This window comes from Patiria miniata, unplaced genomic scaffold (assembly GCF_015706575.1).
Source record: "Patiria miniata isolate m_02_andy unplaced genomic scaffold, ASM1570657v1 HiC_scaffold_24, whole genome shotgun sequence".
Taxonomy (NCBI): domain Eukaryota; kingdom Metazoa; phylum Echinodermata; class Asteroidea; order Valvatida; family Asterinidae; genus Patiria; species Patiria miniata.
The window spans coordinates 22,967,789-22,987,681 of record NW_024037063.1 but is presented as its reverse complement, the minus strand read 5'-3'; the positions used below and the strand labels follow the sequence as shown (position 1 = coordinate 22,987,681).

Below are 19,893 nucleotides of genomic sequence, written 5' to 3'. Positions count from 1 at the left end.
GATCTGATATTGGATCGGATCCTTCCCTTGTCTCCGTTTCTCGATTGGTGCAGACCACGCATGCGAACATCTGAACAAGCTGATGAAGGTTCACTCTGGACTGATTGGAATCTCCAACAACGCCAATGCTAGACAGAGGTTCTTAATGGCTGCACTGGAACTGTCATGCCTGTCGAGCGAGTTCAAGAGTCAGTTTGATGTGGAAGCTGGCAAGGTCACAGAGCACCATGACCTTAGACCAAGTGCAGTCAAGAGGGAGCATGACGCAATTGACAAGATCAAGGCTGCGATCCTGAGTCATGGCAATCCATGTATTGACAAGGCAAAGTTGATCCACCTCCTTGAGAAGCTCGGAACAGCAGAACCACCCAATGAAGATCAGCAGCAGCAGCTGCACGATGCAAGTGTTCTGCAGCGCGATGCAGTAGATCCATAAACAATAGACTGCACACCCACTGAAGATCCTCATCGAAGTTGAAAAATTGCACTGGTGGACGGTATGGTGGTCGTGCAGAAGCTAACAAACAAACCAGCCACGGTAGTGACAGTCAAAGACCTCAGTGAATGCTTCAATATCAGACTGATGTCTCTCACAAGAGACTGTGATGAGATCATTCTTGTGTTTGACACATACAAGGCTGATTCCCTGAAGAGTACCACAAGGGAGAAACGGAGACAAGGGAAGGATCTGATCCAATATCAAATCAGAGATGACACCAGCATCAAGCACATCCCAATGAGCCGGTTCCTTTCCCACGACAAAACGAAGGCTGATCTGACTGAGTATCTGGCAGCAAAAACCCTGGAGTACAACCAAGACTTGTCAAAGCTGGTTATCGCATCTGCCGCAGGACGTACTAGGAGCAATAGCGAGCTGCTAATCGAAGACAACAATCACGAAGAGGCGGACATGCTGCTAATCTATCATGCAGTGCTGGCATCACAGAGGAACCCACCTGATGCAGAGTTGGTGGTCTTCTCCCCAGACACTGATGTTCTGGTGCTGGTCGTAGAACATTATGACCTTCTGCTGAGAAACACGTCCATGTCAATGGCTTCCGGAGTGGTCCAAGTGCAGCCAATATGGACAGATCTAGGTCCAGAAAGAGCAAAGGCTTGGCCAGCCTTCCACGCATTCACGGGGGCAGACAACACTGGGAGGTTCTCTCGCATAGGAAAGGCAACCTGGCTGAAAGTCTACCTCAAAGCAGGCGGAGTAGTCATCAATGCTCTGCAGATGCTTTCAGATTCCGCTGAAGTCACTGAAGAGCTGCTGTCAACGCTGGTTACATTCGTCTGTGCTGCATACGCGCATAAAGGGCATCCAGATTGCGAGCATCCCTGAGCTGCGATGACATCTTTTCTGCAAGCATATGGCTGAAAGTGACAAGCTGCCTCCCACCCTTGGTGCTCTCAAGCAGCACATCCACCGAGTCCAGATCCAGGCCACAGTATGGGGCCAGGCAAGCATTGCTCAGCAGCAGTTCCTGGATCCGCTGCAGCATGGCTTCTACAAGGACACAGCAGCTGATCAGGTGAAGCCAATCACAACTAAGGTCCTCCCAGCCCCCAAGGCCATCATTGAGATGGTGAGATGCCAGTACAGAGCAGACTGTTCAACATCTCGATGCTCTTGCAGGTCCAAGAACTTATCATGCACAGACCTCTGCCAGTGCAGCACCCAGTGCCAGAATGATGAGGACCCTAGGAATGACATGTTGCCGACCAGTGACAGTGATGATGATGATGTGTAAAGATTCTGCTATATAACAAAGAGTTTGTTATACCGTTAAAAGCATTACTCTAGGAAACCTGGATGCTGAGATATTGAGAAACACCAATTTTCAAGGCAGCCATTTTGAAAATCCAAGATGGCCGCTTGGTGGTTATATTTAGCTTATTTTACTTTGTACCACTGGCTTCCTCACCCCTGAAAATGTATGTTTAGCCGTTAAAATCATGACTCTGGGCCACCTGGATGCTGAGAAATTGAGAAACACCCATTTTGAAGGCGGCCATTTTGAAAATCCAAGATGGCCGCTTTGTGGTTAAGTTTAGCTTATTTTACTTTGTACCACTGGCTTCCTCACCCCTGAAAATGTATGTTTAGCCGTTAAAATCATGACTCTAGGCCACCTGGATGCTGAGATATTGAGAAACACCCATTTTGAAGGCGGCCATTTTGAAAATCCAAGATGGCCGCCATGCATACTTCCGGCAAATTGTAAACATTGGTTTTCTGATTGCCTGTACCACACAGATTCCAAAAATGTATAGGTTTGCAAATCCCCCAAAAAAGTTAACGAAATTACACAATGAACTTGACTATGATATGGATTGACATATATACCTCTGATATGTCCCCACCCACCCTTCTATATGGCCCCGCCAAAAGCCACACACACATTTCTTGTCCAATCCAAAGCCACACCTACTACCATTTCCCAGCGCAAACCCTTCACCTGTAGTTCAGTCATAGTCAAGCAGGACTGGAACATATCTCCTGATGTGGCCACGCCCCTCTCTGCTGTGGCCCCACCCAAAACCACGCCCACTACAATTTCCCAGAGCAAACCCTTTCACTGTTTTAATCACACCAAAGCAGGATTGAACCTCTGATCTTGCCCCGCCCACCTCAAATTGTGGACATACCCACTACCAGACTTGGCCTGCCCACTACCAGCCTGGCCCCGCCCATCTCCAATTCAGCCACACCCCAAACCACACCCACTCTCATTTTCAAGACCACACATTGATGTACCTGTGGTTCGGTCATAGCAAAGCAGGATCGTATGCTCCCATCCAGCAGAGGTTTCAGCCACTTTTCTTTCTGTTTCTGGTTCCCGTATTTCACAAGAACCTCCATGTTTCCAGTGTCTGGCGCAGAACAGTTGAAAATCTACAAAGACGACCAAAAAATGACATAGTTTTCATATGTTTTGCCTAAAAACAACTATTTTAAAAATACATCAAAAGCCTGCAGAAAAAATGCTGCGCCAATGCTGACATAAAAATTGACTGCTGAGCAATAAGACACATTTCCAATGTTTTTAAATAATTTTTACAATTTTATTTTTCAAGCAAGGAAATTCAGAGTCCAGTATTTACTTCAAGTTTTAAGTGTCCCCTCAATGTTTTTGGACCTACCTCTGATGCAAATAAAGACTTCCCCATCAGTTCACACATGTGTGCATACTCCATGTTGGTCAGGCCTGCTCCATATTCTGAATGGGGGTCAGCCTCAAGCGGCAAAAACAAATTCCATAATCCTTCTGATTTGGCTTTATCCTGGAATAAAAAAAACAATAAATGTTATTACTATCAACAATTGGTTTTATTTCGAACTAGGGCAAATTGAACAAAGTTAAGGGTTTGCCTAATCAAGGAATGTAAGAAGATATAGGTGTGTTTTACCTTGAGTTGTTCAATAATGGGGTGTGGATTCCACTTGTTGTCAGATAATTGATGCGCATATAGCTCGCGCTCCACTGGGTACACATACTTTGTAATCATCTCGTTGACTTGATTGTACAAGGACTGAGCATGCCCAGAGAGCGCCGAAACTGATATGGCGAGAAGGCCTGAAAACAGAGAGACCATTTGAAAAAAAAATGATTTTTTTTTTCATTAATCTAACAAAAGGGATTAATAATTTAGTTGCATATCAACAATAATAACTTTTGAAAAGTTGACACGAAAGTTTGACATTGATACAAATATTTCCATCAGAAATGCAATTTTTTTCAAAAAATGGAGCATTTTGAAAGTTGTAAACAGGATCGTTCCAAGTTATCAGACATTCTCCTTGTGCTAATTTTCTGCCAAAACAGTTTCATGAATCTTAAAACACATATATGTCATTTTATCTCAGGTATTTGCCCCTCAACTCACCTGGTGCCTGAGTTGAATAGCCCCGCCTGGGAACTGTCCATGTACTGTATCCCCTCTTGGATGGGGCTGATCCATTACTCCTTGGGGGTGTTCCTGGGCTGGACGACGAGGGGGACTGCGTGAATGACCACCCGGTGTCTGCCATTTGTTCGGCCAAGAGCCCGACAATTTGTGCATCTTTGGAGCTAGCTTGGCCTTCATGTTAAAACAAACAGAGGAATGACATTAAAAAAACATTACTAAAAGAAGCAAGCCCACCCCAGCAAGCTCGGACATCTGCATTAGTACAAGGAGGTAAGAGGTTCGAGTCCCACCCGACTGAGCTTATGAATTTTTTTCTCGTAAGCACTTGGACAGCACTAGTATGTATTGCTTACGAATTCACATCAGTGCAGCGTGATATTATCAATCGTTCGTATTGTAATGCCTCTCTCACCCTGTTGGGATCTCTTGTAGACCCCTTGCAAGATGGCTGCAACACGGAAGAAGGAGAAGGCCATGTAGAAGTCTAGGTTCTGGATTGGGGGAATTCCTCTACGTTGGCAGTACTGAGAGACAAACTCCTCCATGGTAGGGATGCCTAGCTCACTGACGTCGAGGCCATGAAAACCTACAAGATGGCAGGGTTGTAAGCAAGTCACAAGTCAGTCACAAGTAAATCATAAGTCAATCACAAGTCCTCAAAAATCAATCACAACTCAAGCAGAAGTCAATCACAAGTCAATTACAAGTTAATCACAAGTCAATCACATGTCAATCACATGTCAATCACAAGACAGTCACATGTCAATCACAAGACAGTCACGTCAATCACAAGACAGTCACGTCAATCACAAGACAGTCACATGTCAATCACAAGTCAAGCACAGGTCAAACACAAGTCATCACAAGTCAATCCCAAGTCAATCACAAGTCGGTCACAAGTCAGTCACAAGTCAGTCACACCTAAAACAATCTCAAGGCGCAAGCATTTACATATATAAGATGAATCACTTCTTGAAGTGTAATGGACCCATGGTTCAACAAGGCAAGGGCCAAAATCTCCTGGGAAAAAAGCAAAAATTCCCACCATAATCACTACTATCATCATCATTAAAAATCGGTACCTTTAAGAATTGGGAACTTTGGTGACAGGTAGTACGGCAAGCAGCAATAAGCAAGGTCTGACAGTGGGTCGCCGATAGTTGACAGCTCCCAGTCTAGTACACTGACTACCTCTGCTTTATCTGGATGGAGAATCAGGTTATCCAGCCTAGACACGGTAATCAGAAATCAATATCTCAGTGCTGAAGGAATAGGGTATTTTTTTATTAAACCCCAAATTGGGATATCGGGATAAGTGATGTTTCGAAAGATCTATCATCTTTCCCAGAAAGGCAACTTGAAATACAGTATAGAAACTCACCTGAAGTCGCCATGGACTACAGAGATCGTTTCCTTCTCAGGTAGATGTTGTGGCAGCCATTCCATGAGTTTGTTCATGCTGGGAATATCCCGAGTCTCGCTTGCCTTGTACTGCTTGCTCCAAACTGCAACCTGGCGTGAGACGTACTTGCCTGTTTAGAAATCAGAAAATTATTTGTCATCCTTTTGGGCAAATACAGAGTTTTTGAAACTTTGGCCTTGTTTCTGACACTGGAGATGAATTCACCCAAAGCTGAAGACACCTTTGAGGTTTTGTAAACACCCAGCATCTCATTTTGTCCCAAAAGGAGAATCAAAGATGGCTGCTGCCAATAGTCTGTTACCTTGCTTGCCAAAGCCTTCCAAGCCAGCATTCTGTATATCCACGTCGTGGATATAACACAGGGCACCGCACATTGCATCGTAGATGTCCCGTCGCTCGGAGGGCTGCAAACCGGGCAGGGATGGTTCTTTGTAGATGCGACCCTTGACTAAATCCATGAGATAGAAGGGTGTTCCTACAACACTACAATGAGAAAAAAATTCAACAAAAGGACTGGTGGTTTACCTGTTTTGTTTGTTTGTTAAACTGTAACTTCAGGACAAAAAAGAAGGCTAAAAAAAGTACAATTTTGGCTGGTACCCACCTATCATCTTCACAGAGTGCCAGTAGGTTGGGAACCGGTATCCCGGCACCACCCAATGCCTTCATGACCTGGTATTCTCGTTCAATGGCGTGGGCCGATGGCAACAGTTTACCCGGCGGTTTCTTACGTAACACCATGTCCCTGCCTGCGTAGCTGACGTAGTATGTCGGGTTGGACTGGCCGTGTTTGAACTGACGAACGTTGAGGGCGGTGTCATCACTAGAGCTAGTAACGAGGCATCAGATCCATAATGTTTCAATTTATCAAATGAACTGTGATGATTCTCTTGAAATCAACATCCAGCTGTGCAAAAAAAGTGACTGGAGCAGGATTAAAACCCGAGACCTCTCGAACACTGTACCAGTGCTCTACCAAATGAGCTATCAGTCATAAGTTGGAAATTTCCCAATTTGTCAATGTCTTTGTTTTAAGCCAAAAAAAACATTTGTGCCATGTGGCCAAGGATCAACCGCAAGTCATGATGCCAGCAACACTAGCACTTTTAAAAGCTAGGATACAGCTCTCAAATTTGCAGTGCGAATACTTGATGTGACATCACAAACTTGAGTATAAACCAGCCACATCTGTGTATGCTAGATGGTAATCTGTGATGAATTTGAAAATTGTAAATTGTACATTTACCCGATATTGATAGAGTTGAGATAAGCTTGGAGTGACTCTAGGGGCAGCTCTAGGCCTTTACGGACAGCCGATGTGCCTTCGACGTGACACTGCACAGGAAACCGGAGTATCTCTTCAAGTTCAGCTAGAGCCTGCTGAGTGTTGTCAACCTGTGGATATCGTTGAGCAGGTCAATTGGTGACAAATGTCAATTGGTGGTCAATTCCACAGAGGCATGTATAATTGCAAGCCGTAACCAATTAATTGATACACAGCCTTACCTTGATACTCTGAATCCCCAGTTTCCTAGCCCCCTCCACGTTGGGTTCCAGATCGTCCAGGAAGAGACTGTCTTCTGGCTTCTCCTGTAACCTATCTAGACATATCTGATAGATGGCTGGGTCTGGCTTAGCCACGCCCTCTCGGCAGGACTCCACCACCTGTTGGGCAAACCAAATGCAACCAGGACTTGTCTATCGGGATACATTACAATGCGTCTGATAACCTGTTTTGGCCAAGCAAATATTGTAGGGGCTTACCACATCAAACAGGTGTTTTTCAACCGGGAAGAGCGATGTGACTGAACCATCGTGCTTCCAGTTATTGGTCAGTATAGCTGTTTTGAGCCCCTCGGCCCGAATACACTGGACGGCTGTGACCATCTCAGGCAATGGCTTGCTTGCCTTCTCTTCGTAGTAGGTCAGAAGTCCGGTTACTAGACCTGTGTATCCTACCTGTCATTTTAAAAAAAATACATGCTAAGGGTGCTTTTAACATGGGTACATCTGTGGACGTGGGTGCACTTTGTGAAAACAGAAAAGGAATTTTTGTATTTTTTTTTTAAATATTAATATTTTTTTCTTTAAAACATTTTTAACAAATCTTTGTTAACTTGCTGATAAATATTTTAGGGTCGCGGCCATAAAACTAGGGTAGGTCGGGTAACCGAAAGCAGAAGTATTATTTTTTTGGATCTAAGATGGTTTGGATGAGCAAATGAAGTCATAACTTCACACTGGTCGACAGACCCTATCAGAAACACGCTCCATCGCCCACTACATGTCCCTTAAATAGCCCTGTTACACTAAGACTCATGTTTACTCCTAGTTTTTTTTATAAATTGGGAAGGATGGTAAACAGAGGCGAGTGTTTTCTTACTAAAATGGAAAATCCCTTTGGATTTTTAGGAATTTCAGCGAATGTTTGAGCGCTAATATTCAAATGTAGGTAAACAGAGGTGGCGTTCACCAAATAAACCTTTAATGATTACCAAGGAATTGCATTCCTGGGTGAACAGTTCATCAAACTCAAGCGCTGTGATCTCTCCTCGCATCACTTGTACCCAGGCCCCTGTATAACCCGTCTCCCTGATAACCTTCAAGATGGTTCCTGGGGGAAGTCCTTTCTGGGCTTCAAACTCTGCAAAGGCACAACATTTTTTGAACTTGAGAGAATCTCAAAACAACACTGGTTCTGTTGGGTCTAGTGGGGAGTTTGGACTTGTGGTTAGAGTTAAGGACTCATGATCAGGGGTTCAGGGTTTCAAATCCAGCTGTTGGGTACTTGTGTCCTTGGGCAAGCAACTTTACTCCCACTTGCTTCCCTCCACCCAGGAGAGTACCAGCATTAGCTGGGCAGTACCCCGAGTTGAACTGGCATCCCATCCAGGGGGAAAGAGATATCCTCAGTCACTTCATGCCAAGGAAACTGGAGAGTATAGTTTGAGATTACACCACGTAACTGGCTGAAGAAAAAAAAATCTATTTGGGTGGACTTGAGTCGCTTATACAGATTTTGAAGCCCAGTTGTAAAATGATTTTTGTAGTTTTTAATTTCTAGTACATTTTTATTTGAAACTGAATTCGATTCATAAAATGGTACCGGTTCGTACACCCGAAGCTCACCTGCAAATATTGGTCCCGGCTTTGCAATGACGACCCCTCCCAAGTCAAATATGACGGCTCGTTTCTGTTCTAGGACTGCAGATACCCTGAGCCCCCGGCATAATGTAGGCCGGACCGCCTTGGCTAGAACCCCTTGATGTCTGATGACGTGACTGAAGGAGTGGTCGAGACGAGAGCAGAGCACACGGCAAGCCGCGGCAGCCTTGAGAAGCCTCATCTTGCGATCCTCTGACTTGGGTTAAACTGTGGAAGGCTGACTGTGCTGCATCACACCTGCTGAGAGGTTAAAATATCAACAAGTCAAACTGATGTATGGTTAGAGTGAAATGTGACATTTGAAAAACTAAACATTGAAATTTAAATTGGACTCTGGCTGACAGGCAAATTCGTCCCGGCTAAAGAAACTAAAGAAACAACGCCACAGTGAACCACTCTCTGAGAGTTTGCAACTAATACAATTGTTTTAATTAATTTTTACTCAGACTTTGAGTCATGAAACATTTCTATTAAATACAAATTAATTGCAAGGATCTATGACAAGAAAGTAAAATGAATTATATGAACTTAACTAGGGACTATACCCAGTTTTGGGGATAAGGGTGTAGCCTGTAGGAGAATAAATTAACAAGTTTAACATCCAGCATTTTCCAACAAACCAAATATAAGCAATACATTTCGTTTATTTATTAAGACTAAACTATGGCAGTTCAAACAACAATTCCAAATTAAATATAACATGATGCATGTATTAATATAAATTGATATCAATAAAAAGATGTACCTTATTCAGACATCCACCAAGCATTGGTCATTCAGGGTACATGTACTGTACATGTACAATAATTTCTATAACTGCTGTCTATAGGCCTATGTACCTGAGCCACGCCCCAGACCACATGGCAAGCCAAACTGAATATAACACGCTGGTGTAGTGAGCAGAGGCTGAAGAAGGAATGACAATCTTCATTCTTTTGCAAGGCTTTTTATACCCAGCCTACGCTTGAGCGTACAAAATACAATTTATGGGAACACAGCTGCCAATTCCTTTTGTAGTGAACAACAATGAAACCTCCAACCCATATTAAATTAACTGCTACTATATGAACAAAGAAGATTGCCCTAGTTTTGTCATCAGGTGATGACCTATCTTGAGCAACTCCAGCCCGAATGCTCATCAGGAATTCAACATAATAGAGCTGGAGATAAAACTAATTCCTTTTGTAGTAAACAACAATGAAACCTCCAACCCATATCAAATTAACTGCTTCTATATGAACAAAGAAGATTACCCTAGTTTTGTCAGGCGTTGACCTATCAGGAATTTGAATTACAGAACTGGAGCTAAAATTATCCTAAGAGGGTCTTATAATGGGATTCTCTCCATCACAAAAATGATCCTTTTCCTTTTATCAATCCCAACTCAGATTCCATTAATTAGGGCCTAAACATAATGAGGTATGTTTAATGGAATCTGGCTTGGGATAGTAGAGGGGAAAGGACCATTTTTGGGATACAGATACAGAGAGTCCCATTTTTTAGGGTCTCTTAGTATCTAGTAATTTATATCTACAACATAGTTTTAGTTCCAGCTCTTTTTATGTTGAATTCTTGATGAGCATTGGAGCTGGAGTTACTCAAGCTAGAGTTGGCTGAATAAGAAGTACAACTTTTGTTCCTTTTTTTTGTTTTATCTTTCATTTTGACAGTTTTTTCATGAAGTGACAAAAACCTCAATATCCTACAGCTGTGTACGTTCCCCCCCCCCCCAAAAATAAAGTACAACTTTTGTTCCTTTATTGTTTTATCCTACATTTTGACGGTGTTTTCACAAAGTGACAAAAACCTCAATATCCTACAAAAAGCTCACCCTGAGATAATCGCATTTGGAGTTAATCCTTTTTTCAAAACACATTTTCAACTACTTTAGATGAGGGAAATTTTTGCATTGTCAGGTAACGTATGCCTTGTTCTTTGCTAAATCAAAGGTGTTGATCAAAGTCTCTTTTAATTAAGCAATAATTCATTAATAAAGAATGACATGTATTCTTCACTTCGTGTATTCTTTACTTCATTACATTGTACACACTCTTCGTCACTTCGTAAAGTAAAAAAAACTTCTTAGAAATTGTTACATTTGCGCATCTTACGTCACTGCAGCGCACGCGCGTCTGTTCTCTATCGATATCGTTGGCGGCGCGCGCCTCCACTCCCATCCTACCGCGTGTGTAGAGAAACGTATGTAGAGAAATGCATTATCCATGTGGCCCTGCTAACGAGGTGAGTATTTGTCACTTCGTGAAAACAGAAAAACACCGTTTTCAGGCTTTTTAGTCAAATGTTTGTTTAAGATAGTTGCAAAAGTAAACAATACTTTGGCTCTTTGCTTAATTTTAAAACTTGGTCAAATTCTTCTTTTTGTCAAGTCAAGTGCAATAAATTGGCCAGCAAAATTGGCCAGGTTGTGTACAATTTGGAGAGTCAAGAATAATTAAAGGGAATATACATCATTTGCTTTTGCTGTAAATCCCAGTGTAATTTTCAGAAATGGATGGAATTGGGGGGTTGGAAATAGGCCTATATAGCAAATATAGTTACACTGACTTTTTTGAGGTTTTGGGTTCGAAAATGCTATAAAAACCAAGAAAAACGATCATTTTCCTGTAGTCTGGTTCCCTGACTCCATATAAGAAGAAACAGAGCAGTTTACATACATTGGGGAATTGTAAGGTCAGGGAACCAGTCTAGCTGGCTCGTACCCGTAATAGGTTTGTAATCGATTGCAAACAAGTGCGATGGTCAATTGGGGCCAGTATTTGAAAAAAAAGCCAGTTGTTTCCAATGCTGATTGGCCGATCAGCGTTGGAAATTGATACAAAAATACCACTTTTCTTGAAAATGACAGTATACCAGGTGCCATGATTTTACAGGATGCTTTACACTGTCATTCACTAACAGTCCAGCAAGGTATTTCAAAATTATTTGGTAGTTTTATTTTTTGATGTTTGCAAATGTTGTATTTTCCCTTTAAAATTCACCTTGCTTGCAGTTGCACTTGCAGCCAAAATAGTTTTTGTAGAGCGCCCTCATTCGGCCGGCCTCATCATGCTCACTAGCTCATTTCCTTCCAAGTTTATCTGCTTTTCACTGCAGAAGCTACGTATCCAAACACTGTAAACTAATGCCACGACGGCTAAAATAAAATTGCCAAATTTTAATATTACCTCACAATAACGAGGACACGAAGTCGAAAGCCTGCAGGTTTGTTCAAGCACTTGACTGAACTTCATCCGCACCGCAAACTTGTCCAAGTCTAGTCCGACACAGCGATGTAGAACCTATAGAGTTGTGGGATGTTTTTCCCATGATGCAAAAATTGTAAACTTGCTTGTCATGCTGCATGCATCTTTACAGATTTATAGACTAAAACGAGTTAAATTGGGAATACTGTTCTTCACTGTTGGCACATGTATTCTGCAATTACTCCTCTCTGTTTAGAAACTACAATTTTTTTTCATTTTATTTCATTGAACAACTTATGTTTTAAATTTGCTTTTTGACCAAAACTATCAACAACGGAGAATAAAAATGGATAATAAGTCTGTAGTACCAAGTTTAGTGTTCCAAGGGAACAATCTACCGTAGGTGCATGGATTTTAATGCTGCTGTCCTCAACTTCGTGACCTTCGATTTTGGGCTACGGCTATCTTTGTACACAGTGGATATGGGCACACGATAAAGCCATTGCCAAGAATCCTTAAGTCACATACCCTCGAACTTTTGTGGGACGATCCTCTCTTCGCAAAGGTTACAAAAATGGCCGAAGAAATCGAGAGTTTGGAGAGGCTTTTGGAGGACCATTTACCGGCCGACAAATTGGCAGAGGCACGGCGAATCATCTACGGCCAAGACGGGAAAAACTCAGGGTTGGAAACATTTTGATTTGTCGGGGGAAAAAGTGTGTGTGTACTTTTGGCTTGCACAACCGGCACTGCAGTGCATATGCACTAGTGTGGCATTCAAAACCAGCACTGCAGCAGCAGTAGCACTAGCAGGCGCACCACTTTAAACTTTTGTATTGTAACCATGCTATAAAACAAGGAATTTTTTTTTTTAGATCTTTTCGTTTGGGGTAATTGCTCTGTCTGTTTATTATATTTTGGTGTACATGTTGTGATTGTAACTTGTTGGCATATTTTGGATAATTATTAAACATGTTAAACTTAAAGGCGGCAGGATTTTAATTTATAAAAAAATATAGGCCTAGGCCCCTATAATTTATTTCAAAAATGTGTAGGCATACCCAACAGTTTTTAAAAAGGCAGGCTATTTTGGAATCTTCATCCACAATATTTTTCAATTAAGAACAGTATGACATGGGCCAAGACCCAGAAGTGAGAGTCCCAAATTTTCAGACAAACCAAGTCCCAGTAACTGAGGCGATATAGTAATACTCTAGAACTCCTTTTTTGTTTATCGAATTTACGACCAACCAAGGCCAAAATTTGAAATAAAGGAGTTCTAGTGTGCCCCAGTTACTGGGTCTAAATTTGACACATTTTTCTTTCCAGGCAAAACCACTTTATTCATTAGCAAATTAAATTGGCGAACAGTTCACTACTGATTTCACAGAAAGGTGTCGTTCTAAGTCAAATTGCAGTTATCAAATTAATTATAACTTGTTTTAATTAATAATAACCTTTCTTTGCTTGTTACATCATTTCCATTTAGACCCTTGGATTTGCCGGAGGCAGCCCGTGCCCTTGCCAAAGAGGGAAACTTTGAGTTGGTCGGTTATTCCATCTCGGCTAAACCTGAGCAGTTACGCCCTCCTCGCATTGTCCGCATCGGTCTGGTCCAAAACCAGATTGTGTTGCCTACATCAGCACCTGTTAAAGACCAGGTAAAGTATGGTAGATTAGATGTGTTTCTTTTAATATTCTTCATTTCACATTGAGGCTAAGTTGTGTTGATAATCCATTTTTGTTGTTTGCCAAGTAAATAACAAAAACATGCTTTCTCTTCCAATCCACTTCAAGTATCATGCCCTTTTTTGTAAAAATAATTTGCAATATATATTTTGTCCTCTTATTGTTCACAACAAAATTGTAGCTATATGCAAGTTCCAAAATTTGGTAGTGCAGAGGACAACTCATTTGAACACAAAATTATCAGCAAAATGGTTGAGGAAATGGAAGAATCCATACGCGATCTTGGAAAATCTGCCAGACAAGACATCTTTTGTTGTTTTTCTTGGCCTAAGTATAAAAGGTAAGAAAAGACAAAATGAGGAAAATACCATCCCTAGTGTCAAACAAGGTCCAGCTTCCCCCTCCCAAATATATTTTGAAATCAATTTTTGTCCCCCCCCCCCCCACAGGTGGCTGCTTTACACAACCGTATTGGAGAGATAGTTGAAGCTGCAGGCCAGTGTGGCGTGAATGTCATATGCTTTCAGGAGGCATGGAGTAAGTTTAAAAATCCTATAAAAAAAATGGATTTACATTTTATGTCTAGATTTACCTGTTTTTTAGGTTCTGTCATTTGCAGTTCCATCATTTCAACATATGCGACTTGCAAACGCATTAATTCAAATGTGATACAGTCTTGTTTTATAAAAGTACATACAATGGCTATCACAAGTCAAGTCAATCCTAAGTCAAATCCTAAGTCATCACAAGTCTAGCACACGTCTAGCACAAGTCAATCAAAAGTCAAATCACAAGTCAGTTATAAGTCATCACAAGTCAATCATTAGTCTAACACAAGTCCAGCAAAAGTCAAATCTCGAATTAAATCTCACATTAATCATAAGCCATCACTAAATTATCACTAGCCACGTCACAAGTCAGGTCTAAACTACTGGGATCAACGCTGACAAAAGCATGTCGCAAGGCTTGAGCCTGGATAACTTATTATTGACTTATGACTGACCTATGATGACTTGTGGCAGCTTATGATCACCAGTGATGACTTGTGATGACTTGTGATGACTTGTTATGACTTGTGATGACTTGTGATGACAACTCTTCAAATCAACCCTCACTAATAATGTCATTGTCTCTCACAGCTATGCCGTTTGCCTTCTGCACCCGTGAGAAAGTCCCTTGGTGTGAGTTTGCCGAGTCGGCAGAAGATGGACCCACAACCAAGTACTGTCAGGAAGTAGGCAAGGCTCCTATACTTCAGAACCCAAGACTCAACTCTTACCTTCCCAGATCCTTGAAAATCTACCTCAAGGTTTTGGAAGATTGAGGAAGTTAGAGACTAGTGAATAATTACATGGGGCTTGATTTTTATGCAATACAAGAAACAAGTTAAGTTGTATGGACTGTATGCTTAAGTTCTCCTTGTTTCCTAGTGTGCCACAAGTTTCAACAGTTGATTGATAATCTGGTAATGTCTTTTCACATTTTGTTTTCCTCTGTCAGTTAGCGAAGCGTCACAACATGGTGGTGCTGTCACCCATACTGGAGAGAGACAGTATCCATAGCGACATACTCTGGAATACTACAGGTTTGTCAGACCAATTTGCCCAAACTTATATAATATTATATTACTTGTTACATTACAGTACTTGTTTACAAATATAGACACCCCTGATTGGACAACCTGTAACAATTCCTGGACTTTTTCTGACTGTTTTTGATAGTTGTGATATCCAACAGTGGAGCTGTGATGGGCAAATCTCGTAAGAACCACATTCCGAGGATTGGAGATTTCAATGAGGTATTCAACATATTCCTGGCAACACCTTAACTGTTCCTTTTATTAGCACCTTACCTGTTCCTCAGTAGCATCTTACTTGTTCGTAAGCAGCACCTTACGTGATCCCCGGTAGCACCATACCTGTTCTTCAGTAGCATCTTACCTGTTCCTCGGTAGCACCTTACCTGTTCCTCGGTAGCATCTTAACTTTTTATTAGCAGCACCTTTCCTGTTCCTCAGTAACACATTCAGTTTTTTTCATTAGCAGCACCTTAACTATTCCCCAGTTGATACAGCATCATATGATTGTTCTATAACACCACCCTTACTATTCCTCAGTAACACCTTAATTGTTTTTAGTAGCACCTTACCTGTTCCTTACAATCATCTTAACAATTCTTAGTAGCACCTTAACTTTTCTGGACTTTAATTTAATGACTTTCTTTTTGTGCTGTTACAGTCCACCTACTACATGGAAGGCAACACAGGACACAGAGTTTTTGAAACACAGTTTGGTGAGTATCAGGTTGTTTTGCTCAGAGCAGACTCTAAGACCAGACTTCTTAGACCGTTCAAAATTGTAACCAGTCAAAATGAAACTTCCTCATTAAATAGAATAATCGTTTGTTGTCGTAGGTCGTATTGGTATCAACATCTGCTATGGTCGCCACCACCCTCTGAACTGGTTCATGTACGGTCTGAATGGAGCCGAGATCGTCTTCAACCCATCGGCAACTGTTGGAGCATTGAGGTTTATAAGTTTTTTATTTGAGGGCATGGACGGTTTTTCAGACTCTCGTAAAAAAAAAAATGTGAACAAACTCGGTCAAATGTTGCCAACTGACTTTGAGAATTGACTACTTAATAGACAAAAAGATAACATTTAGCTTGTGAATTTTTGCTGAGTTATACAGTATTTATAAAATACGTTGACGAAGGGAAAATCCCAATATGAAATTGATGTCAGTTTTGTTGTTTCTGGTAATGAATCCAAGGATACCTCAAGAGCATTATGGCGCTGTAGCACACAAGCCTGAAGAAACCTGTGGAGAAAAGCAAACAAATTAATGTTAAATATTTTGTAGAGGTTGGAAGAAAATCCAAGAACAAGTTTCTTAAGGAAAATCCAGTGAATGAAAATAGGGACTAAAACACAATCCACATATTGGCCTGAAATGGATTCAAACCTAGATCACAGAGGTGGAAGATGATGAAAGTAAACACTGTACCAACCTATCTCCTTAAAACTCTTTGTAAAGGTGGTTTGTTGCATGTTAACCTCCTCATCCTGGATTGTTCTGTTGGTTTTTCTCGCCCACAGTGAGCCTATGTGGCCATTGGAAGCACGCACCGCCGCCATTGCCAATACTTACTTCACTGCCGCGATCAACCGCGTGGGCACGGTAAGTTGCTAATCTTAGCTCCAGATGTAGTCTTGGTGCAAGACGTTCTTAGCGGGATTATTCACAAGCGATGATACTTTTGTACATACACCACTAAGCAGCAGCATGCATGTCACTTTTCCCTGGCAGCGTGCGTTCTGTTCCCACCCGCAAACCTGATTTTGTTAATGAACTTGTTTGGGGGCCCGCTTTGGTGAATCGCTGCGCCTTCCACTAACCCATGCATGCTGAAACATTGCACCCTAGGACGTCTTAGAACCAATGCAGTCTAGATGGAGACTAAAGTTGCACAGTAATATTGGCACTTCTCAATTTTTGGGGGTTTCTCGTGCTTGGAACCCTAGAGATAGCATAGTTAAATTGTAAAGTGTCGGGGGAGGGAAGGAGTTGGTTGTGGGAAGGGTCAGCACCATGATGGACACTTTGGGTAAGGGTCGGAATATTTATAATTAGAAATGCAAGCTTTTAGGTGATGGGTCTTTTTGCAGCAAAGTTTCTTTTAAAGGAAAGAATCGGATCAGCCCGACTTTGTGGATGACACTTATTAAGTTTTTGTTTTTTTACAGGAGACTTTTGAAAATGAGTTCACCTCTGGCGATGGGAAGAAAGGTAAGATGAAGGCACTTGTTTGATAGAAAACTGTTTTTGAGAGTAAACTGTTTGACTTTTGAATTAATGAATTAGATTGTAATTTAGAGTAATTTAGATTTACATCTAATACAAATTAGATTTAAATTAGATGTAAATGCATAATTGAAGCCGATTTTATGATCGGCTTGGTATCAAATGATGTTCCAAGAATACACCATCCCCCAATGTCTCCCCATGGGGATAACAAGTTGAGTTAATTTAACACAAATCATCATTAACTTTTTTTCAATCTGTCACAGCTCACAAGGATTTTGGGGCATTCTATGGTTCCAGCTATGTGGCTGCTCCTGATGGAAGCCGTACCAGGGTAAGGAATCACTTTCATTAACTTTTGATTTTGAAGGATTTGTAGTGTAGAGGGACAAGCCCACTCATCAATTAAATGGGATCCATGTCCTGTGACAGTTTAGATACATGTATTAAGCATGTGCCATTGGTTTCTGCACTATGTGTTATATTTTGGAGGACTCGGGAAGGGTCCTGACAAAGTTAAGGTCATTAGTTCACTCTGTTAAATAAAATCTTGACCCTTGACATTGTGATTCTGTTCACACTTGCATTTTGTTAACCTGGCTGAAACCTGGGGTAGAAAATCTCGAGCCAGTGTAGCATGAAATGTGGATTCTGTAAAAAGTAGTCTTTGACATCATTTAAGTAATCGTTATAAGTAATAGTGTTCCTATTCAAGAGTATGACCTTTAGAAATGCTGATTTCTTAGAAATACAATTTTGAAAGGTAAAAGCCAGGGCAGGGACTGTGGAACAATGTGGATATCATTTAGGGTTTAATTGGTGGAATTGACAGAATCAAAGTGTATGAATCTGTGTTTCAGGGATTGTCTCGTACAAGGGATGGCTTGCTAGTAGCTGAGGTGGATCTGAACCTTGTACGCCAAATCAGAGACCGTTGGAGCTTCCAGGTAAAAAAAAATGTGGTTTGAAGGGTTTGAACCTACGACCTCCAGATTCACATTCCGGTGCTCTGCCAACTGAGCTATCCAGCCCTATGTCGGCGGTTCCCTATTTTGTCAATGTCTTTGTTCAAGGGCGCTAGTCAGAAGCCATAAACCCGTATTTGCCATGTTGCCAGGGATCAAGCCCGAAGTGATGATGTATTAGCAATGCTGCAAGAATAAAATGGGAAGGGTGGGGGAGCCATTTGTCAACTTTTTCCAGTTAATGTGTCTCTTGATCAGACATGGTTCTAGACTCAGTTTGTCTTTTTTTTGGGTGGGTGGGGACTTGGAATTGTTAATAGGAGTCAGTTTTTCAATGAAAATAAATTAGGACATTTCTGGAGAGAACAAAATAGAAACTTGGGGATTAACAGGAATCATTTCGAAAAATGATGAACAAAGAAATTTTGGAGCCGGGTTTGAACCTGCGACCCTGGATTACCTTCGGTTACCATTTTCAAAAATTAAGGAAATAAAGTTATTTGAACGTTTAACAACTATTTATGTTTGGTCTTGCTTTGTATGGTTTTGAATTCAATTAATATTGATTCGTCTTTATATTTATTTATTTTTCGAATTTGTTCCCCTCTATAACCTAGATGACTGGTCGCTATGACATGTACGCCAAGGAACTTGCAGAAGCTGTGTCTGGAAACTTCAAGCCAAACATTGTCAAAGAATAAGGGCCGAAGCTGGTATAATTTGGATCACCAAAGCTATGTATAAACATATAATCACGTATGAAAGCCTGAAATCATTGTAGTTTTTATAGTGGTTATATTTCGCCAAACAATCGTTTGGGTTGAAGTGAAAAATGAAGCACAGAAAGAAATTGGCGTTAAAACGTAACATTGAGGCAAGTTTTGAAAGAATTGTCATCGTTAATAAAAGAACTATTTTTATAATCTTTGTAATTAAATTTGTCCTGTTATCAGTTTGTAAAACCTATTGGTACTTGTCATAATTCTCAAAGTAATGTTTTGTATAAGATAATCTCTGAAACGGGTAAAATTGGAGGAAACGAAAACCGTTGGAATAATTGGTTGAGGGTTGCCAAGGACCCCAGCACCTTTACGGTAAAACCACAGGAATTCCAAATTTCAATTGAGATTCGTTAAACAAAATCCTGCAATCGGAAGAATTTCTCACAAATGATCCTAAAATCAGGAAAAAACCCTTACAAATATCACCCTGCTTTACATTATTCCAAGCACCGTTTGGCATAAGATGGACCTGTATAATAATCCAATAGTTAATTTGCATAATGAATCATTTCAGTGTGTAATTTCTCCGAACTGTTCAAAAAAGTTTAGTGGCATTTCAAATCTCTTACCTCAGATTACAGTATTCTATTATTTTATTTTGTAACATTGTTTGCGTTGTGGACTCAAAATTTAGTGATCCAAATAAAGAAACATAGCAAATTTGAGAATTTGTGCCCTGATGTGTCAATATCGAGTCAAAACAAACTGTTCTGTGTGAGAAAAATTTCATTATCAAAATGTGTTGTGTATCCCCGAAAAAAAACAGCCCTGCTTCAATTCCATGTGTCACAACAACTCAGTTGTTATTCCCAGTCCCACCATTTGTCATTGTTTTAGACAGTTTGTCATAATTTAATCCTTCGTTCACAGGATGTTGCTCTTGTCTAATTCATTTTCTCGGATTCTTGTTACCGGAATAAATTGATTTCACGCGCCGTTGGGCTAAA

General features: G+C 41.0%; 2 protein-coding genes across 6 annotated transcripts in view; one reads left to right on the top strand and one right to left on the bottom strand.

Annotated features, from left to right (window-relative positions):
• LOC119732081 (acyl-CoA dehydrogenase family member 10-like) overlaps positions 1–13,251 on the bottom strand; it is a 38,197-nt gene extending 24,946 nt beyond the window's left edge. Inside the window, exons 1-16 of one of the 5 annotated variants that reach the window (XM_038205458.1) lie at positions 13,164–13,251; positions 11,689–11,802; positions 8,468–8,743; positions 7,834–7,982; positions 7,103–7,297; positions 6,845–7,003; positions 6,585–6,733; positions 5,943–6,167; positions 5,640–5,821; positions 5,297–5,447; positions 4,998–5,143; positions 4,328–4,501; positions 3,892–4,086; positions 3,415–3,581; positions 3,148–3,288; positions 2,762–2,899 (exon numbers count right to left, since the gene is read on the bottom strand). In XM_038205458.1, the coding sequence (XP_038061386.1) occupies positions 2,762–2,899; positions 3,148–3,288; positions 3,415–3,581; positions 3,892–4,086; positions 4,328–4,501; positions 4,998–5,143; positions 5,297–5,447; positions 5,640–5,821; positions 5,943–6,167; positions 6,585–6,733; positions 6,845–7,003; positions 7,103–7,297; positions 7,834–7,982; positions 8,468–8,684 (2,388 nt within the window). In that variant the 5' untranslated portion in view covers positions 8,685–8,743; positions 11,689–11,802; positions 13,164–13,251. Of the gene's footprint in view, positions 1–2,761; positions 2,900–3,147; positions 3,289–3,414; positions 3,582–3,891; positions 4,087–4,327; positions 4,502–4,997; positions 5,144–5,296; positions 5,448–5,639; positions 5,822–5,942; positions 6,168–6,584; positions 6,734–6,844; positions 7,004–7,102; positions 7,298–7,833; positions 7,983–8,467; positions 8,744–9,248; positions 9,425–11,688; positions 11,803–13,163 lie in introns of those variants that run through there. The other 4 variants (XM_038205460.1, XM_038205461.1, XM_038205457.1 and 1 more) reach the window with 4 other exon arrangements.
• On the top strand, positions 12,197–19,616 carry LOC119732084 (beta-ureidopropionase-like). The gene is made up of 13 exons (XM_038205471.1): positions 12,197–12,390; positions 13,196–13,367; positions 13,845–13,932; positions 14,535–14,629; positions 14,896–14,980; positions 15,117–15,193; positions 15,633–15,687; positions 15,809–15,923; positions 16,494–16,575; positions 17,142–17,184; positions 17,466–17,533; positions 18,060–18,146; positions 18,782–19,616. Exons 1-13 carry the CDS (start codon positions 12,281–12,283, stop codon positions 18,863–18,865), a joined length of 1,161 nt encoding a protein of 386 aa, XP_038061399.1. The 5' UTR covers positions 12,197–12,280; the 3' UTR covers positions 18,866–19,616.
• Positions 19,617–19,893: the final 277 nt, after the last annotated feature.

Bases quoted from the DNA above. Each gene is read 5' to 3' on its own strand.
- LOC119732084 (XM_038205471.1), top strand. From the start codon at position 12,281: ATGGCCGAAGAAATCGAGAGTTTGGAGAGGCTTTTGGAGGACCATTTA. The intron at 12,391-13,195 runs GTTGGAAACATT...ATTTCCATTTAG, and splicing joins CAAGACGGGAAAAACTCAGG to ACCCTTGGATTTGCCGGAGG. The intron at 14,630-14,895 runs GTAGGCAAGGCT...TTCCTCTGTCAG, and splicing joins CAACCAAGTACTGTCAGGAA to TTAGCGAAGCGTCACAACAT.